Source organism: Seriola aureovittata, chromosome 21 (assembly GCF_021018895.1).
Source record: "Seriola aureovittata isolate HTS-2021-v1 ecotype China chromosome 21, ASM2101889v1, whole genome shotgun sequence".
NCBI classification, from domain to species: Eukaryota; Metazoa; Chordata; class Actinopteri; order Carangiformes; family Carangidae; genus Seriola; species Seriola aureovittata.
Window position 1 is genome coordinate 17,639,481 of NC_079384.1, and position 21,637 is coordinate 17,661,117.

General features: G+C 39.0%; 1 protein-coding gene across 5 annotated transcripts in view; it reads left to right on the top strand.

The window, feature by feature from the left end:
- LOC130162216 (rho GTPase-activating protein 44-like) overlaps window positions 1–21,637 on the top strand; it is an 83,218-nt gene that overhangs the window by 37,821 nt on the left and 23,760 nt on the right. For all 5 annotated transcript variants that reach the window (XM_056365833.1, XM_056365834.1, XM_056365835.1 and 2 more), the window contains exons 2-11: window positions 10,728–10,767; window positions 11,371–11,490; window positions 12,523–12,599; window positions 13,244–13,355; window positions 13,757–13,833; window positions 15,797–15,914; window positions 17,335–17,403; window positions 17,494–17,575; window positions 18,450–18,577; window positions 20,227–20,338. In XM_056365833.1, the coding sequence (XP_056221808.1) occupies window positions 10,728–10,767; window positions 11,371–11,490; window positions 12,523–12,599; window positions 13,244–13,355; window positions 13,757–13,833; window positions 15,797–15,914; window positions 17,335–17,403; window positions 17,494–17,575; window positions 18,450–18,577; window positions 20,227–20,338 (935 nt within the window). The remainder of the gene's footprint in view (window positions 1–10,727; window positions 10,768–11,370; window positions 11,491–12,522; window positions 12,600–13,243; window positions 13,356–13,756; window positions 13,834–15,796; window positions 15,915–17,334; window positions 17,404–17,493; window positions 17,576–18,449; window positions 18,578–20,226; window positions 20,339–21,637) is intronic.

Sequence of the window (21,637 nt, forward strand, 5' to 3'; positions counted from 1 at the left end):
ATTTGTCCTCAGATTGGCCGATATATCTGTGTTTCCATCCATCAGTTTAGCAAAAACATTTGTGTTTTCACACAGAAAGTCACATTTCAAAGGTTTAAGGACAAGCTGCTCTTCCTTCCTTTCTTCTTTTAATATACAAAGATGTAAATTACAGGAGCAGCAACCAGTTTGCTGAAAAACAGTGGCTCGTTTCAGCTGTAACAACCCCGTCTCCAACCCTGGCTGTGATTATTCCTGTGGATAGAGGGAGGGTGAAGAATGACCCACATAAGTGCTCTGGATTAAAATCACTGACCAGGGCAGGTAATATTAAAATCACACCACCTCCCCTACAGAAATAAATCCGGTATGAATGGGATGTAAGTCATATACACATATTGCATAATATAGTCAAAGTGCATTATAGCCTGGTGGCTATTACGAGATACATCACTCCTTTCTCCAGTCTGGGTTAAATGACCAGTCTGCAGACATAGAATAAATATATCAAAGCTTTCTCAGGCCTGTCACCTCCTGCTGTTTGTCCAGAAGCAACCAACCACACATGATGGCTGTTGTATTGACTGGAGCTCATGTGTCTGGCAGTGCAGGTGGAGTAAAAACTGTGACATCTCAGAGACTCAGACAGTTCAATAATTCTTTATTTCTGAGGATTTTATTCTGTGTCTAGTGAATTTCTCCAAATAAATGACTAAAAAAGAAAAATATTGGACAAAAAAAGTGTAAATACATGTATGTTGTGAGAGTTGGTCATCGTAGCAGACATTGTAGAAGTAGTTTTCAAAGGTAGTTTGTATGAACAAGCCTTCTGACATTGTGTAGACATGTTTTAGATATTGTTCAGAGCTCTGTAGGTCTGAAAATGTTGAAAAATTATCATTTTTTCAGGAAAACTTCTTTTATGGCTGCTCTTGTAGAAACTCGTGTTTATATCATTCATGGGAGGGAGGTCTCCTTTAGCAATATTGTTTTGCTACCAGCACTGATCGTAGCTTTGGCTAATAGGTTAGCACATTGTATTCACCAAGAAAATGCATGTATCAATGCTCTTCACATTCACTCCAAAACACAGAGTGTGAATCCTCGAGGCCTGACAAACATTTTCCTCATAAAACATTTTTGTTGTTTACGTCCATGTTCATGACATCAATTTTCCTCTTCTTCTTGGTACATTGTTGTGTTTCTCGCCGCATTACCGCCACCAACTGTCAGCAGAATAGTGTGAAACTGGTATACTCGTATTCATACTCATATATATCCTTGCTGTCAATGCAAACTGGGAACCTGCTCATACATTTGATCCATCGTGTCAGAAATAATATCCATTAATATAAAAATGTATAATATACAGAAAATGATTTGGTGTGATGGTATCACATCTACCTCCTGCTGCCGCCACCACCACTCATGAAGCCTCTGACTGTGATCTAATCTCCTCCTCTGTGCAGCACTGAGCTCTCATGTCTCTGCTGAGGTTCATCATTCACCACTGGGATTGTTCTTCCTGGTAAAACAGCAGCAGCAGTGATGAAGCTGGTTGGTTTGCTGGGCAAGTTTCACTCAGCAGAGAAAACACATCCAGTGTTGGGCTGACTAAAGGTGACAGGAGCTGCTGTGGTGTGTCCACACACTTTCGAATGAGCAAAGCACTACTGTAAAACTACAGCTGATTTTAGAGCCATTTCTGTTGTTTGATTGTAGTTTTATCAGTTTGTAATTGTCATGTAATGTTATCTATTCATCCCTCATTATTTCATTATCTAGCTCAGCTTCAGTAACACCTAGAGGGAATAGATTTTAATATGATGCAGATTTGATGTAATTAAAGCCTTAAAATGGTTAAATAAAGTAATGAAAACAATGTATTATCACAATATAAATGCTGTTACAACCCCCAGCTAGCTTAATAGAGGAGGGCTGGAATATAGACATTAGAATTACCAGAGGCTGACCTGCTCAGATATGTGCTGTTGCCTCTGTGTTCAACTGGCACAAAACTAGTGAAGGACATTTACCAAGGTCAAAACTACCCATACAGGGTTAAGGTTATAATCACAATTGTTTCATACAGATGAGGTGAATCACTCTCTCGGATTTTGTCATGCCTACATCATAACTTATTCCACTGTCCTTTTCTGTTCTGACTAGAGCCCCATACTCTTTTATTCATTTTTATTTCAAGGCCACAAATGATTCATGAGGGCTGACGTCAGAAGTACTTTGCACTTCTTTCCCTGAATAAGAACACAGCTACAGTAAATAGCTCATCGTGAAACAGGGCATTTAAAGCCCCGATGTGCAGAATTTGTAGAGTGTAGCTTCATGAAATTATACTACAAGATATAGATACTACATGTAGGGTCTTTAAGTGTTGTAGTGTGTTAGTTTTATCCCTAAGGTTGGATCCCAGTAACCAGTTCCAGGTTGATAAAATACATGCATTTGCTAAATGTTTTATGATAGCAGATATTTTGGCATGAATTCACATATATTGCCTTTACCCTTACAAGATTATTTTGTACCATATATGCACATTAGTGTGTGGTTGCTTCCCTGAAATATCAGACCTGAAAATGAGTTAAGCTTATGTCCTACTCCATGTAGCAGCAGTTCCTCTATAAGTTAAATTTGCATCATGACTAAACTGACATTATAAATTTTTTCACGCCATATATTAATTGCACAAAGTGTTTGCACACACTGCAACCTCAGTAATAAACATGAAGTAGAATTGTCATCTGTCTGACAACGTCAACAAAAACTGAAAATATATCAACTTCATACAGGTAGAATTCATGGAAGATTGTACATTTGTACAATGTGAGTGTCAGTGAGTGTATATCTTTATTAAGCCAGTGCACATCAGTTACCAGATAAATATTCAACAGCTATGAAAGTCTACAGCCCTCAGGGATCACTCCCAGTCCCTCACAGTGTTGGTGCATCTGTTCGGACTGAGGAAGACGCCTTTGAACTTTTTTGCCTTTTTAATTGCGGGACATGAAAATTTAAGGGTGTCTGGTCTTCTGCCAAAAGAAGTCCTGGACCAGAGGAAGAGGGGGAAAAAACACAGAGGGTTGAGTCATTTTACGAGAGAACAATCTGTACTTGCTCCAGTGCCCTTTCCAAAACGTCTCAAAAGATTTATCAGTGTAAAACCCCTTTTACACATCTATTATCTCCGACTGCTTCTGTATTCTTCACCACCACCACCACCACCATACACCACCATCACTGCCTCCCTCCGCCTCGCCTCCTCTCTCTCTTCTCTCTGTGCCAGTGGGAATCCCGGGTGTGACGACAGAAGCTGATGCTGCAGTAAAGTAGCGGCTGTGCTGCTGAGGCTTTGATTCTGGATGCTGTAACGCCCTTGATGTGTCAAACAATTAACAAAAAGCTGCAGAGAGAGGAGAGGAGGGCGAGTCAGAGTGAGTCAGGAGTGAGGCTCAGATGAAGAGAAAGATACAACATCTTCAAATAATATTCTGGACCAGGCTGAGCTTGGCTCTTTCTCCTTTCATCCTTCTTCTCCGAGGCAAAGGTGGCCATATGTAACATTTATCGTTTTTTCGTCCACCCTGTGGGAAGTTTTTTTTTTGCTTTTCTCCCTTTAGATTTTTATCTTTTTCAAAAATATGTGTTTTTCAGCCTCTCCCTTCCTCAGCTGCGACCCCCACGTCATGCCGCGTTATGAGGACCTGATCCCCCGAGTGGAAACGTCAGCACAACATTAACAGCTGACCTTCTCCTCTCCTCACATGTGCAGATAAACAGAGGCAGCGCCAAACACGAGGAAATGTTAGCAGCATATGCAGCATGTTTTGTCAATAATGGCACTTTGTCAGAGAAAAAAACTCATGTTAAAAGCCTTTAGTTGTAGGTATTTTTATAGTTTAAATCGATATATGTGGTTAAATTCAACCCCATTACTATGTTCAGTACAATAAAGAAAGTTTTTGATAAAAAATGCTAACAAGAAAAACTAAGAGGTCTAATACGCCTGTGTTTCTTGTGACACAATATAGAAATCTGGCTCAGCAGTCTAATAACATTATAAGATTAAGTTTAGATATCATCAGAAGTGACCTCATGCTCAGGGAAATGGAAAGATATCTCGACCTAATATCAGGGACAAGTTGGTTCAAAGATTCCACCTAAAAGAGAAGATAAAAGCTTCATAACACTTTATAAAGTATGAATATGACATTAGTTTTTTTTTATTTGAAAAGTGACAAAGAAAACAAATTGCATATAGTGCAGGGAGGCAAAAAGCTCAGCGGGCTTATTTAAAACCTATATACCTATATATAAGTATGTTGAAATATCACAAAATTATAGAAATACAAAATAAAAAAAATAATGTGACTACGTAAAAATGATGAGAAACTAATAGATTCAAAATATATATAATAAAATTAACAGCAATAATAACAATAACATCAAAATAAGAGCAGGAAAACATTGCTGTAACATATAGGAAAGGAAAGGTTTTAGATTTAAGAACATGTAATACATACAATAAGGAACATCGAAACTATGGTACACTGTCTGTGCTCCTTTCAGCCTTTACATGAAGGATATTATGAAGCCTTTTTATATGCACCATTATTAATTCTATGTATTGATGGGGCTGTATTATACTGCATGATATGAATAATTAATTTTTCTATTATTCTGTCATGCATACAACTATGTCCAGCCCATATCTGCTCACAAGACAGACAGAAAGAATCATAGTGCTGCATTACACATTTTCATGTTCACTTTCACTGTCACGTCCTTTGCTTTCTATACCAGGCTGTTGAGAGTCAGGAAAGATAAACAACCATAACAATCTGTGATCTTCAGTTGCGAAGAATTTTTTTGGAAAATAATCTTTCTTAAATCATCTTAATTTGTACAGTGCAAATTTCCTCTTAATGACTTGTTTGACTAATTTCTGGCTAAACAACGAACATTTTCTTTGCATCTGTTTCTCGCTGCATTATATGAGATAAGACTAGTGTTTACTTCTGGTGTCAGTACAGAGAGCCAAGTGTAGTAAACCTTTAATACGCTCTCAGACAGTTTTTTATCTTCTAGAGCATCTCAAGGATCCCTGTGTCTCCAGTTGACTGCGTGTAAAACTGAGTTGCTGCTTGTATTATCATTCAAAACATCTATTTTTACATCCTCATGAAATTTGAGCATCTGTTTTTCTGTATCTACTTTTTAAACAGAAATATCTGCAGAGAGTCTGGGAGACATTAGAATACTGTGTGCTGGGAATATATATATATATATATATATATATATATATATATATATATATATATAGAGCTTTACCTCTGATAGACATTGAGTACACATTGTCCTGCTTCTTCCACAGACCAGTCACTCATTCTGCAGGTACATTATGCTGCAGCTATAGCTTTGATATACAGTTAATAACACATTAATAATACATGCATTTCCCTCAGGGAGACATGTGGTCAAAGTATTATCGAATCTTGCCTCCTGCTGGTAATTGAGGACATGACAGTTCAAACTTGAGCCATTTGAATAATATGTAAATGTTATTGTGTTCTGTTATGCAGGTACATTTGCAGATTTAATACATACAAGCCTGCGAGGTCAAGAAAAGCAGCGTCTAACTGCAGCAGCTGACAGCAGTTTGTTTTGCTTGTGTTAAGCTTCGTATTTATCATAGCATGAAAAGAGATGAGGTGTGTGTGTGTGTGTGTGTGTGTGTGTGTGTGTGTGTGTGTGTGTGTGTGTGTGTGTGTGTGTGTGTGTGTGTGTGTGTGTGTGTGCAATATAAACTGTCACAGAGGAAACACAATTTGCATTGTGAGCATGTTTCGATTACTTGTGTTTGCCTGAGTGTGTGAAAGAGCAGCACCAGACTCTTCCAGGTGTGTAGACTAATTGCTAACCTCCTCATTAGTGTGTGTTTATGTGTGTGTGTTTACATGAGGATCATTATCCCGTAGTTACATTCACTGAGCCAGTAAATCTTGCGTTGCAGCGACTTGTTGTCAGAGAGGAAATGAATCCAGAGAGAGCAGCAGCAGCAGCAGTGGCGGGACTGTCAGTGATTTACTCAGCTTCAAACCTTCAGGAAAAGTCCTGGATTTGTATACAGTGTGTCTGATAGAAATTAGGTTAAGTCAATATGAAGAGACAGAGCCACTGTGGCTGAGCTAACAGAAACACTGTCATTGTGCTGCAGCTAAAGCCACACAGTGGATACAGTCACAAACAGATCTGGATATGATTAAATCCCCTTCTACCAATCTAATGAAGTATACAGCACTGCAGCTAGCACGCTCTTTTCACCTGAAGTGTGACACTCACTGTCTGTTGGCCGTGACAGGTGGCTCTGAAAAGTTTGTTGCAGCAACATGTGGTCGCAGTTACCACTCACAACCTCCTATAAACTCTGTGTTACTGCACTTCTCAGTTTGATTATAGTCAAATATTGTTTTGTTTGGTTTGTGGTGGTCTTATAATTTTTTTTAATTTAAACTTTTCTGCGTTTAAACAGGAAAACGGCGACAGTCAGGCATTATGTTTTCGGGTTGTCCATCTGTCCGTCCGTCCCATTCTCCTGAACACGATATATCAGTAACATCCTATGGGATCTGATTAGATTTTGGTGGTCAAAGGGCCAGGTTAGGTGACCTCACAAAACATGGTTTTGGCCTTGTGAACGCAACATCTAAGGAACATGTCGAGGGAATGTCCATTTGGACTCAAGGAAGAACTGATAAGAATTTGATGGTCAAAGGTCAAAGTTCAAGGTCACTGTGACCTCACAAAACATGTTTTTGGCCATAACTCACAAATTCAAACACTAATTATGATGCAATTTAACACGTCTTATGGGATACAATGATGAAGTGATGACATTTTATATCCAAAAGGTCAAAGGTCAGCTTCACTGTGACATCATAAAGCTCTGTAAAAACACTCAGGAAGTGGAGATTGTGACCATATTTCCTGCAACTTGGCTGGTTGGTGGAGGCATACAGCCATGAGGTGGTGATTCTAGTTTTAGAGTGTCCTAGTCGAGGGAGGCTGCAGCAGTGAGTTACAGACAAACAGCAAATACCAAACCACATGCAACAGGCAGCTGTAACATTTTGCTCGTGTGTCTCATGTAATTGTGCTTGCAGGGGGTCTGAGTGATCCCATAAAACATCTTCAGATCCACTAATGCAGAACATGTGGTATGTGCTTTCTGAATCTGACGACTTTTAGCACTGGTATGCACTAGTATAGTTGTATGCGTAGATCTATAATTTGAGTTGATAGTTGCAGTAAAACTATAAATTGTTGTGCAATGATGTGTTGAAAGGCTGAAATATGTAATTTATGTGATTATTTGGTACAAAAGATCATAAAAAATGAATCCAGCTGTCCTCATCTGTAAATGATCAAACTACAAACTTTTTACAGCCACCTCCCGAGCCAACAGGTGGTTTTTGATGCTCAAAAAAATAGATTTTTGGTGGAGTATTCCTTTGAAGCAACCACTCGCTCAAACAGCTGCATTAGCTAAGAGCTGGATTGAGTAGAAAAGAACAAGAGATCCAGTCAGAGAGCTGCATGCTGAGGCTCACGAGGAACACACTTCAGCCGAGGAGATGGAAGAATGAAAGAAAAGAGCTTTTTCCTTTTTTTTTTTTTCCCTTTTTTTTTTTCCTCCTCCGTCCAGCTGTTTCATTTCAGTCGGATCAATAATCATCCAGCCAAGCCAGGAGAGAAAAGGTGTGAGTGTGTCTGTGAGGTGAGAAAAAGGAGTTACAGGGTTTAAAAAGCCAGGACTGCTGTCTTATATGTGTTTCATATAATTTTCCTTATTGCAGTGTGTGTGTGTGTGTGTGTGTGTGTGTGTGTGTTTGTGTGTGTGTGTGTGTGTGTGTGTGTGTGTGTGCAGTCATAAACATTCAGTCAGTTTATAAATTCTGCAGAGGAACCTGTTGATTGTTGGTTCAGGGAGAGATTGGCAGGTGATGATGGAAAGAGTGAAAGGACCAGATCATCAGGTCTCATTCTTCCGGCTGCCCTCCCCTTCCCTTCTTTCTCCTCCCTCTGTCACTCCACCCCCCCCACCCCCCCCACCCCTATTTTTTGGCTCATGGAAGTCGCTCTGCCGCTGCCTGAAAACAGGTGGTTTCCCTCCTGTAGGCAGGGGGGATGTGGAAGAGAAAGCTGCAGATCAGCAGGACTCGAGCCTCACGCAGGAACAGCACGGCTGTGTAAGTCCACACAACCACAGCGCAGGATGCCTGTCAATGCTGTTTCTAAATTTTTTTTATTTGGGCTGAATTATAGCAAAGTGTGTTTGTGTAAGGATGGAATCAGAGGGGATGAGTTTGTCTGAGCTGTGCAGGAAGTGAGGTGAGGCAGACTGGACTGGTTAGAAAGGCTAGAGCTGCTAGATGTTGTGATCTCTTGAACTTGCTTGTATCTTTGAACATATGCATGAATAAGCTTATGTTCTCAGACTATAGTTAATATATTGTTGATAATATGGTTTTTTGCATCTGTACTTGCAGCTTTTCTGCTAAAAAACATGTTTTAATTTAGTTTCTGTTTGGTGCCACTTTATAATAAGGCAGCCTTTATAAAGGGTTTATATTGGCTACATTAACCTCTTTGTGTTGTAATAACGTCTCATGTAAACTTCACAGAACCACGGTTAATGCTTTAAATTGAAGAAGACACTTGTACCATTAAATGTATTAGAACAAAATACTTAATTTAGTTGTCTTCATAAAAATTTAGGACATTGATTATAGATTAAAAAGCGATGACAGTAATGATCTATTGATTAACTGAACAAATAATTATAATATCTTCATAACTTTCAGCACAAGACTCTATATTACACTAGAATTTCATTAATTGGATCCAATTAACCATTGTCAATATTTTACCTATAATTAGATCTAAATTATCCCCAGGAAATTGTTGGGAAATTATGGAGCTGTAAAATACAGTGTTGCAGTTGCCCAAATGCTTTGCATCATATTTTCAAAACAGTCAATTGGAGAAGTTTTCTAAAGAATTCACGGGGATAATAACTGACTAATAAGTGACGCATTAGTATGATTTATTAACCATTAATGAAACCATTATTTACAACTTATAAACCTGTATTTTCCCTGATGCTTTGCTCCATTTTTAGAAGATTAAAAAGAAGGTTTTTCTTTTTAAGCACAAACACTGTAAACAGAACATTTTACTGAAACCCTTGTTATCTATTTTATGACTTCTTCTACCTGTTAAACCAGAGGTTTGTACCTCCAGGACCGAGGAGGTTAACCTCAGGTCATTCACATTCATCTGTTTATCAGTTCTTCTGTTTTTACGGCTGTTGACAATAGAGATTTTCCTCATGGTCAATTAGAATCAGAACGATCAATGCAGACAAATGCGATCAAAAATACAGGGAGTGTTCTGTGTTGTTGTCAGTTGTTGCAGGGTGTGAACAGGGTCTAAATCACTGTACAGGGAGGTTTTGCTGTTTTCAGGGAATTTATCTCTAATTTAGTGGCTGAAAATGAAAATGTGTCCTCACTCTTCAGTGAATCTTTTGCACTGCCCCGCACATTGCATATTTCCCTACACATGTAGCTTGTACATGTGACAAATAAACCATTTAATCTTCCGATACATCTTCAGGTTTTGTTGTTGTTTCTGTGTCTTCAGCTGCAGAGTCTTGTATGAAACCAGAGCTCACTTACATATTTCAACTGTGAGGATAATATTGCAATAAAAGAGAATCTTAATGCTAAGATGCTTTTAGGGAAAGCAATCCAGATTGCAGCTTGATGTATAATCAGTGTGTGTGGAGCTGGATCAGAGCAAACAGAGAAAAGCATCCAGCAGTTCAGTGTCTGTCAGTGAGAGAAGCCTCAACTGCAGATTCAGCTTTCTGATTTAGTTGTTGTTGGTTCTACTTTTTCATGCTGACTCAAAGCACCGCTGTGTCTGAATACAACTTCACAGAGCTGCTAGTGTGACTCCTCATCATACTTGTTTTTAATACATTATATAGAAATTAATTAACAGGCTCGCTCATACTTTCATCCAATTCATCAAAATTAAGCAACTACTCATATTATCTGGTAGTTATTATCAGTTGAGAAACTGCACAGTTCCCCAGCATCATATTCTGCACTCCGCAGTCATTTACATGTGGTTCTCATCGATTTAAACTGTATTATATTTTGAGACCAGTAAGATACTGTATAGTGTTGACTGTCCAGCCCTTTGTGTATTATATATTAACTGTGTGAATGAGCTGTGTGACAGTGCAGATTTTGGATCATCCAACGGATTTTCTCAACCCATAAACAAAGGACAAGTTAAATCTCTCCAAGTGTGCCAGGTGCATGGTTTTCACTGGATGGTGATATTTTGTCCTGAGATTGATTTCTACACCAAACCCTCCTGAGGGGTCTTCAGGCTCTTTAATGTCAGATTTCCACCTTGAGAATTTGTCGTTAAGCTTTCCCAGCTTGAGCCCAAGAAAAAAAAGAACCTTCTTGTTTTATGATTAGCTCCAGGCAGCAACTGCTATATTATTTATCATGTGCACAGAAATCCAGCAAGTTATGTAATTACACTGACTGAGTACCGTGTGTGTATTCTGCCCGGTTCCCACTGTAATAAATTATGTAATGTAGCAGTTTCCCCTCCTGCACTAACAGGCGTCTTCTCTCTTCTCTTCACAGGGCTGAAAAAACAGAAGTATTAAGTGAAGACCTGTTACAGGTACTAATGAACCTTCATCTAATGTGTGTGTTTCTCTCTGCGTTACAGAGAAATATCATTATTGGTGCAGAGTATTCAGTGTGCATGACTTTTTCAGATGGCTTTCTGAACTGCCTTCAGGCAACGTTAATGAGCGCTGAAATTGAACTTCTTTGTGAGACAAAGGGCTGAATGTCCCCGCTGATTGACTCGGGCTGCAGCGCTGTTAATTGGCCTGATTAATGACGCCCTCAGTGGCAGCAACATCAGTTCAACTGAGTTGGTTTAATAATCAAATGAGAGACAGGTAATGGTCTCACCAGCTGAGAACGACCTTGTTTATATATCAGCGTTTTTAGAGACAAACAGCTCTGACAGACGCCTGCAGCCTTCATCTTTTTTAATCAAACTCTGTTCCAGCTTCAGGCTTTAGGTGCCTGAATGTGCATGTCTCTGACTGCCAGCAGGGAAAGTGACATAACCTGTGCATTAGGAGTCTGTTTCAATGTATATGTGTGTCTTATCAATTTCTTATTGAGGCTTATTCTCTGTCTTTTCTTTCTTTCTTTCTTTCTTTCTTTCTTTCTTTCTTTCTTTCTTTCTTTCTGTGTGTGTGTGTTTTAGGTGGAGAAACGTCTGGAGCTGGTCAAGCAGGTTTCCCACAGCACACACAAGAAGTTGACTGCTTGTCTGCAGGGCCAGCAGGGAGTGGATGTTGACAAGAAGTCTGTCAGGTCGCCCTCGGTGAGAAGCATCACAGAGTCACAACCCAAACACACTTTAATAATAAGATTATTAATAGCAATACTACTAATAAGAAAAAGAAGAAGAATAAAACTTTATTATACAGGACATTTAATCAAAAAGTTACAATACAATACATAAATAAAAAATAGCATCATTAAAACTATGAAAAAAGAGGGGACAATAAATAAATGACATAAAATTAACTGTAAATAAATAAATGAATAATAACAACAGTGTGAATGTGATAAAATATAGTAAAAGTTTCTACATAAAGACAAGTTTGAAAAGATGGTTTTAGGTTTTCTTTTAAAATTGGTAAGTGAGGTTTGTTTGAGGTTAAAAGAAGTCACTAACAAGGTTGGTGTTCAACAACTGATCCCAAATAAAATACTGAAGCACATAATTCACTTTAGCAATTTAATGATCAGGTGCAAAAAGTAACATTTCAACCATTAGTGTTTCGACTCTGAAGAAGATGCAGTGTCTCCGGTTCGCAGCTGGCTCGAAACAGAAAAAAAAAATACTGTATATATGTTCACACATTTATAAATATGAAAGATTCAGCCATGTGAACATGTCTGATTGTTCCTCGTGCACATTCAATCCCAAGCGTCATGTTCCAGCCTCAAGGTATCATAAGACGTTTACATTAACACTGCTCTGTCTCCCTTAAAGATTGACTAAAGTCATTGTGGGAAAGCTAGGAAATGTGTAAATGAAGTAGGAGCAGATGAAGCTGGAGGAAGAGAAGTGAGAACAGGAAGTATATTTTTGGATTCATTCCATGAAATGTGATGATAAAAGCAGGTTAATTACAAAGTATCTGATTGAGAATGGACTTTTCCCCCAGGTGCTTCAGGACTCTGTTTGCCTTTGTCTTCCTGCTCTGTTCTCAAATGTTCCCTGTGTTTAAGTGTGTTTTACTGTTTGTGTGATTCATTTAATTTGTTTAATTACAGTTTATCCAGTGTTGATTGACACGTTGAGCTGACGACGGCTGATTCATCGACTGTGTTTGTTTCTGTGCAGAAAAAACTTCCTCTCACAACACTAGCACAATGTATGGTGGACGGGGCGGCAGTGCTCGGAGACGAGTCTCTACTAGGGTGAGCAACACACACACACACACACACACACACACACACACACACACACACACACACACACACTCTCTCTCAGATACTGTAGCTGGACTTTAGTGCTGGAACAGAACCTGGATGTTGTGGCTGTTTAAATGGTAAATGTACTGCACTTATATATCATTTTCTAGCCTTAACACTCACAATACTTTTGGGCAATTTGGGGTTCAGTATCTTGCACTTCCGAATGTGGACTGTTGAGCTCGTTGGGTTACAGTCAGTTTAAAAGTCTATTGTTCCAGTCTGGTTGACACCTGGATGAGAATAAAAAGCGTGGAATGAATTTGTCTGCAGATAGAATCATCTGTTTGTTTTCTATTTCAGATAACTGAGATGTTTTATTTGCACATGTTGATGTCGAGCTATATTCATGGATGTGTTTATACCCACCTCTGCAGTGAATTACTCTGCATTACATCACCTTGCTGCATTAATTCACACACTACATGTATAACCATCACTGTTGTTTATTAGATTTTATTTCGAGAAACTGCATAAATATATAAACGTTGTATTTTGGCTGTGGCAGTGACAGCCTCAGAGACGCTCTTTGTTTGAAAAAATTCCCCCGACTGCTCCCTGATGTTTTCTGCTCCTGTCGACTGTTGAAGGAAAATGCTGAAGCTCTGCGGCGAGACGCAGGACAGGCTCGCTCAGGAGCTCATCCTGTTCGAGCTCACCACGGAGAGAGACGTCATCGAGCCGCTGTACGACCTCGCAGAGGTATGGAAATGACGGCACAACTGTCCCTGTGATTTGATGATATTTCATTTTGGAAGTTTGGATTTCCTTTGTTTTTTAATTAACTTTCCCAGTAGGTAAAAATATCAAAATTTTGCAGTGATGAAGAGCAGGTAACAGAAAAAAACAAGTCAAGTCTGGGAACTAAAACAAGTAAGAAAATAAATTGAGAAAGCACCTGCATCTGTCTAATGTTTGATATACTGGACATGAGACTCTGATTAGTCTGAAAATGAACCAGTAAACTAATCTTCATGAGATAGAAAACCAGAGTTAGAGCTGAGGTTTACCTCAACAGGTGCAAAGCATCTGACAATACTGAATTTGTTCCTCATCCTCGTTCACATCAACAAACAAACAACCTCTGTGCTCTGTCCTCTCAGGTGGAAATCCCAAACATCCAGAAACAAAGGAAACACTTAGCAAAGCTGGTCCTGGACATGGACTCTGCACGCACACGGTGAGTCTGTTACTTTTTTTGTGTGTGTGAGAAACAGACTTAACTGTGATCAGAGAAGAAACTCCATCTCCTGTGAATGGACCGGTCCTGAAGCTTCCCACTGAGGATTTGATTGCACATAGTGAAGTTGTGTGGATTAGTTCAAACTCCTCATGCTGCAGTCTCCTGCTCAGTCTGAAAACCTGACTTAAAGTTTGTGTGATTTGATGTGGGGATGAATGATGTACTTATCCTTAGTCAGTATATTACCTGCAGTAGATTCGGGACGACGCCCTCCCAGTTTGGAGAAGCAGCAGGAGCAGTGGCACAGAGGCTGAGTAATGTACCGCTGTGGACGGGAAGAAAATGATTTTATCTACCTAAAAAATGCCCACCTAAAAAAACAATATCAGTTTGGGTATAGGCTTTATTTTGAATATTTTCACTGCTTTGATTTGTCGTCAAATAGCCCTTTATGGCTCAAACGGCTGATCTGCAGCATAATACAGTATGTGATGTCATCATCATTGCATTCTATATAAAAAGGTTGGATGGTCCTCTCTCTCCCTTCTTGAAAAACTTAATATCTTGTATCCATGTTAGTTTGGTCCACTGGACCACATGACACCAAGACTAATGACTGGCTGATGCTCCATGTCCCTCGAGTTCATACTGATCTTGGAAGATCTACTTTTGGCTTTGTTGCACCTTCCACCTGGAACTCACTACAAAGTACTTTAAAAATGAATTCGTTAGTACCTCTTGGTCATTTTAGATTCTTAATCTCTGACCTTTTAATTTTTGTTTGTACCTGTTTTCATTTATTATCGTCATTACATTGTTAATTGTATTTATGTGTTTGTTTTAATTGAATTTCTTTTTTAACTGGTATTTCTATCTACTCGACATCATTGTAAATGAGGGCTTTACCCTCAATGATTTCGGGTTTAAATAAAAACATATATGTAGATGAGCTTATGCATAGGAATACAGAAGTTCAGCGGTTGAGAGAATGTAGTCCCAAAAGAAAGGGTTGTTTGACTTTAAAGCCAGATTTAGCCTATTTTATTCTTTTTCCTGCATATCTGTGTCCAATAGTTGTTGAGATATTTCACTCAAGACTACAAATTTAAACTTTGTGGTGGCGCGACATGAAAAAGTCAGAGGACAAAATTTGTATTAATTATAAAAACTTAAGGTGAAAAAAAAATACCTGTCATTTTAGATGAAAGTTGTGGCTGCATCAATTGTTGTCCCTGAATCTAAGACTCGAGCAGACATGTGAAAACCTCTCAGCAACCTTGAATTGCTGGAGTCATCGTGTCGGTTACAGATTCTCCTCCCCGTCCAATCAGAAAGTGTATTGTCTGATCTCTGAAACATACAATCACCACACTTTTCTTTGTGCTGATTCACGGTCATCTCAGTGCCATTATGAGCAGCGACAGGGGAGAAATGTGATTTTCCTCACTGCAGTCCAGTCTGCGAGTTTTTTTGTTTTTTTTTGTGACCCAAATCTGAGACTATTTCTCCCATCATGCCACTGTGTGCTGAGCTCCTCTGGCAGCGCTACATATTATCTCCACTCAGACTGTTCAGACACACAACTCAGACAGAAAGTCTGACAGACAGAGAGAGAAGAGGAGAGTCTGACAGGGAGAATCAGAGTAGAAAACAGATTAAGTTGAATGAATGAGGATGTATAGATAGAGTCAAGTGTTAGCATTTTGTCAGGCGAAGTCTTGAGTAATCCAGTAGCTTTTCAAAAAACTGGGTTTTGTTTGCCATGAGTCATTTTTTTAAAGTAGCTGTCAGGTTGTGTTGTCAGTGATTATTTCTCTCTGGGACAAAAAGTCTTGACGCTGCTGAAGGCAAATGAAAATGTCTGATAAGTTTAACGGGCTGCCGACGTTCTCGTCGTTTTCTCTGTTTATTCTGTCCATCCACAAAGCAAACTGACAAAGCGATGTTCTTCTGTTCTCAGGTATTATCAGTCCACTAAGTCTTCAGGGTTGTCCAGCAACCTGCAGCCGACAGGAGCCAAGGCCGACCACCTCAAGGAAGAGATGGAGGAGGCAGCCAACCGCATGGAGATCTGTCGAGTCAGTGCTCACTTCTACTCTCAACTGTGTGGCAGTTATGTCTCTCAGGCACAAATAAGGACTGAGTGATATTAGGTCTCTCACAACCGTCTTCTTTGTCGTAACACACTCTAGAAAATACTAAAAGAAAGAAAGAAATTATTACGGTATCCCTCAGTAAAGTCACTGACGAATGTGGTCAGCTATGTTGTTTGTTGCTGTGGCGATGGAAGTCATGTTTTCAGCCCAGCTTTCTGTTTGTCAGTTAATTAGGATTTGTACAGAACTACACAACAGACTTCAATAAAATGTTGTGAATACCTGACTATATTTTGGTGCAGATAGCGCCACTGTTAGGCCATTTATAAAGCACTTAAGACCCCGTTTACACCAAGTCACTTCATGCATCCGAGGTGGATCTGTTAGAATTGAAATCCAGTTCCTTGAGCCACCTTCAGATGAATTTACATCTTGTGTTTGTGTAATCTCTCTTTATGATAACAGCAGCTAAGGTTACACTAAAATGACACAGAAATTAACTGTTGTTTTCTGTCTCATTGAAACAAGGAAAAATGGTTTCAGCCATTTCTACACATATGGTCAAATAAGAAGCGCACCAAACTACTTTACTGCTGATCTGATCCCTGATCAATTCAACCACTGAATGATCTGTGTAGATTGAACTTTTGTGTCACACACTTGTTCATTAATTTGACTCATTCATGCATTTGCGTTTGTGTTAGCTTGTGGATAATTTTTAGTTAACACAAGCTGAACTACTGTTGTTTCCTACTAAAGTGCTAAAGTGCAGAAGAAGGAAAAGCAAAGATGGATGTGATCAAGCCAGCAAGTGTAAATGAAAGTGCCTTGGATGTTATCCGGTTAGGAGAATGAAAACGCTTTGATTTTTAACTCAGTTTCACATTTCTTCCATGTGGCCTCGTTTATATACTTTGCCATAATTCTTTTACACATTAATGGAACTGAAACAAAATTTAAACGACACATGTAAATATCAACTCCTGCAAAAATAGTTTCCTTTCACCTGGAGGTGGCACTAAAGCAGGTGATAGATTAATTTTGGTTTAAGTCCATGCAGATTAAATACATTCTATTCTTGCAATAATAATTCATTCAGAGGATTGTGCAGCCATGTTGGATGTGTGTGCACTTCTGCTTCTATATTCTATATTTTTGACTCTTTATAACCTTTTTCACAGCAGATTTGTCACAGCAGGAGACTCACAGGTGTTACTAATAACATTAACTACGGCTCAGCTACATTAAATGTCCCAGTGAGCCAGTCTGCACAATACAGGCCCTGGAGCTAACAGCTGTCATTAATGTAATTAACGACACCTGCGCTTTTTCTCTTCTTAAAAGTCTAAATTTTCATATGTGACTTTTCTTATTCTTCAAATATTTTTTCTTCTCCCACCAGGACCAGTTATCAGCAGACATGTACAGTTTTGTGGCCAAAGAAATTGACTATGCAAGCTACTTCCAGACAGTAAGTACAGCATCTCTGCAGACTGAGGCACGAGGGAAGACACAAAAATATTCCACTTGTCCATCACAGACTCTCTCTCTCTCTGACTAGCTGATAGAAGTCCAGGCTGAGTACCACAGGAAGTCATTAGAGCTGCTTCAAAGTGTTCTGCCCCAGATCAAAGCTCATCAGGGTGAGTCTGACACCAACACACACACACACACACACACACACACACACACACACACACACACTCCTGCTGCGGTCAGTTTTGTGATTCTAACCCCTCAATGTGCTGAAGTTCATATCATGATGAGAACATGTCCATGTGTTGGTTTGCACATGTTTGTGGTCGCCTGTGAACAGTTATGGGGTTGGAAATGAGCTGTTTTAATTACACAGTGGTCACTAAATTAGCTGGTATGTTTATGTATAAATCCTCAGCACAAGTGAAAGCTTTCCTTCTTGATCACATCAAAAGTATTTTTCTATGACATTAAATATTTGTGAATCAATAAGCAACTGTCAGGCAGCAATCGCAGAACCCACAGAGAGGAATTTAGTGAAAGCCACTCATCTTTTCTCATTAATTTAATGTCAATTTTTAAGTTTTGTTCATTTCAAGGTCATTGAACTTAAAATTTAGTTTTTATATTCAGACCATGTTAGAAGTATAAACATGAGTTGTTCTAAATTGAAGTGTTTTGACTTGAAATGAGGAGTTATTGATTAAATAAAATCCTACTTAAACCCATAAGAAATGCACAGACAAAAACACACATTTCAAACAACCAGTATCATTGTGACTATGGCAGATAACGGTGTGTTCATGTGCTGTGGGGCCACATTGTTTATAGGGAATCGCTGAGTAAGACAACAGGTTTTTGTGGCCTTCAGGTTCACACTGAAAATATAGTTTCTGTTTGTTGAGGTCACTTTGTGCAACCTGAGAGAAAATTCCTCGAAACACTGAGCATCAGTGAAATGTAACGGCATCCCAACAGCAGAGTGTTGCTGTATTTTGTGCATCTGTGTGAGTGTAACACAGTGTGTTTGTGTTTCGACAGAGACCTGGGTGGAGAAACCATGCTATGGGAAACCATTAGAGGAGCACTTAGCGCTCAGCGGGAGAGATATTGCCTTTCCCATCGAGGCCTGTGTCACCATGCTGCTGGAGTGTGGTATGCAGGAGGAGGTCAGACACACAGCATCTGTCCTGATGGCTTTCACACAACACACACACACACACACGCAGTAAACAAAGCTACTCATGAGACAGGTGGTGCCACCAAGATGAAGTCGCTCTTAATTACTGAAGGGGAAATGGTATCTAACAAGGTCTAGGCTACAGTTTGATTTTCACACAGCAGTTTGTCTTCACTGTTTAATTTATGTGTGAAGGTAAGAAATCCCTTAACAATGAGAAATCAGTTCAATGAGCGGTTCACTGGAACCAGTGCAGCTTTAATTACTCGGCATTATGAATGAGTTCTTTCCAGTCTCATTTGGTCTTTGTTAAACATCCTGGATGATGTTTGGCACTGTGGTGCAGAACAGGGCAGAGAAAGATTTGTCTAATTTTGTGTTAATTCAATCCAGTTAATCCTGAACCTCAGAAGTTTCAGAGGCAAATTTGTGTGGAAGGTAAAAGGAATTCATTCCTGATGTTAAAGGAAAAACACACTGACCTTTGGGGATGAATGAGCTGCTGCTGACTCAGCTGTTCATTCAGCTGCAGTTTTACAGTTGTGATGTAGGTCTGGTTTCAGAAATGCAGGGGACACAGAGTAACCAAGTGAATACAGTTTAATTTATATACATAACATTCAGGAACAAGTTGGGGCTCATTGTTCATTGACAACTAAAGACTTAGAAATATAATGTAAACAGTTGTATTATTATTATTGAAATATAACTCTACTTAAAATGACATGTATTACTGATAGAGGCTTGATACGTAAAGGGTCAGTCCACCAATAGAAGGATCAGGTTACTCGTAATAAGGAGCTACTACTACTAGTACTCTGACTGTGAAAAAAGTTGCATCATGTCTTCTGTGGCCCAGCAGGAGCTTCTTAAAGTCTCTTGAGAGTCCTAGGACTTTAGCAAAGTGAATAGCAAAATTGTTGGATGTTGAAATTGTGCATCTTAACTAAAAAAAAAAAAAACAAGGCTAAAAGAAAACAACACTTTTATTCAGTCTTTTATTGTTTCATTGATGTATGATTTATGGCCATTAATGACAACTTTCTGCCCTCAAATTGTCTCACTCTGGTTGAAACATTGTCGGCCATTTCCATGTAGAATGAAAGAAGAATGTAGTAGTGGGGGGGTAGTTCTTCATTCTTTTAAGCTGTGTATAACCACAACAAGCTCCACCATGTCATCCCCAGTGGAATTTACACCTCCAGTTATCAGTAATCTGTAGTGTAAAGTACATTCACTCAAGTACTTTACTTGAGTAATTTCATTTGATGCTGCTTTATACTTATACTGGCAAATATTGCACTTGCTGCAGTTACAAGCGATTTGAGGATTCAAATTATTAAAACTGAATATAATCAACTGATAAACGTGATGTATTATTATAGTTAAGTTACCCACTAGAATTTTGATTGCAGTATTTCTACACTCTGGTATTGCCAGTTTTACTTCAGTGGTAGATCTGAGTACTTCTCTTGCCACTGTCACTGATCAGTTATCCCTCTTTAGTTTCAAGAATTCCAGCTGTTGACTGCTGCTGTGGGTGTGAAATGACCCCAGTGTGTGTGTGTGTGTGTGTGTGTGTGTGTGTGTGTGTGTGTGTATCTCTCTGACCGGTGTCGTCCTTGTCTTGTGGATCAGGGTTTGTTCAGAATCGCCCCCTCTGCCTCCAAACTGAAGAAGCTGAAGGCGTCTTTGGACTGCGGGGTGTTAGACGTCCAGGAGTACTCTGCAGACCCGCACGCCATCGCAGGTGAGCCATCGACAAACACTGCCTGAACTTCCCCTTCCCCTCCTCCTGCTTGCACCTAATCTGTTTCCATGACCACTTATTACCATCACCTAGAAGGTGCCTTACATGGGTGGATTTATGAGCTGGCACCCGCCGCTAGCTCGTTAGGGATCTTACTCCTGTAAATTCCTGGCAAACTCTATTATGTCCATGTGTTACTGAGACGTCTGCCCTCCGCTTTGGGAATAAACGTCTTAATTAAGCTGCCAAATGATCTGCAGAGAAGAACTCACTAATATTTTTTTAATCCCTTTGACTATTTGTTTTTATTTCTCCTGCACGTATTATTGATTCCTCTGCTGCTGTCATTCATGAATTTTCTGGTAAAGGTTAATTTGAAGGTCTTATGTAAGAGCCACACAGGAGAGTTAAAAGATTACTTTAGACTTGATTAGGATTCAGTTCAGTTCTCTAGCGGCTACAAGACAAGTTTCTGTCCATTCTTCTCCTCTTTATTGTGTTTCTTTTTCACTCCAAAACATGTCTAGTAATAAATTCCAAATATAACTGGGATTAGTCTCAGACACATTCTTCATCTTGTGCCAAAAAGAAAGATGTTTTCTTGGCATCTTTTTGTTGCTGTCTCTGATTTGCCTTTAAATCCGACCTGTGACTGACGACAAAAGAAAGAGAAGCTTTCAGGCTTTTATGATGCTTTGACTGATCTTTCTTTTAATTCGACTGCTGCATAATGCTGTTGTCAAATCAAAACCTTATATCTCAAATATAACAACTATTCATATATTCTAGCTTAAGAAAACAACACATGGTTGAAATTGTTGGGCCGTAAAAGAAAAATTAGTCGAGGGGATACTGCATGTTAATGAAGAAGCTCTCTGGTACATTCAAATGCCTCCAGTGTCATTAAAACAAGAATTGGTCATCAAAACTGATTCAGTCAAAGAAAATTAATAACCTGTCATCTCTGTGGTATATTGTTTTCCAGTATAATTGTTTTTACACAGGGAATAGAATAAATGGATAAAGTCTCTGAATACAAATATGTAATAATGAAGTAAAATGTGGCTCTTATGGCAAAACATTTAAGGAGGCACTTAACAGCAATGATTGTTTATTAAGAACTGAGGGTTGTTGATGCAACAGTACATCCAGACCTAAGTGGATAAACTAATTTTCTCTCTTTTTTCTTTTTTTTTTTTTTTATGTTTTTTCATTTGCGTCAATAATAATAATTTACTTTATTTTCTGTTTTTGAGTTGCTGTTTTTTTTTTCTGTAATTTTTTTTGTTTTTGTTTGTT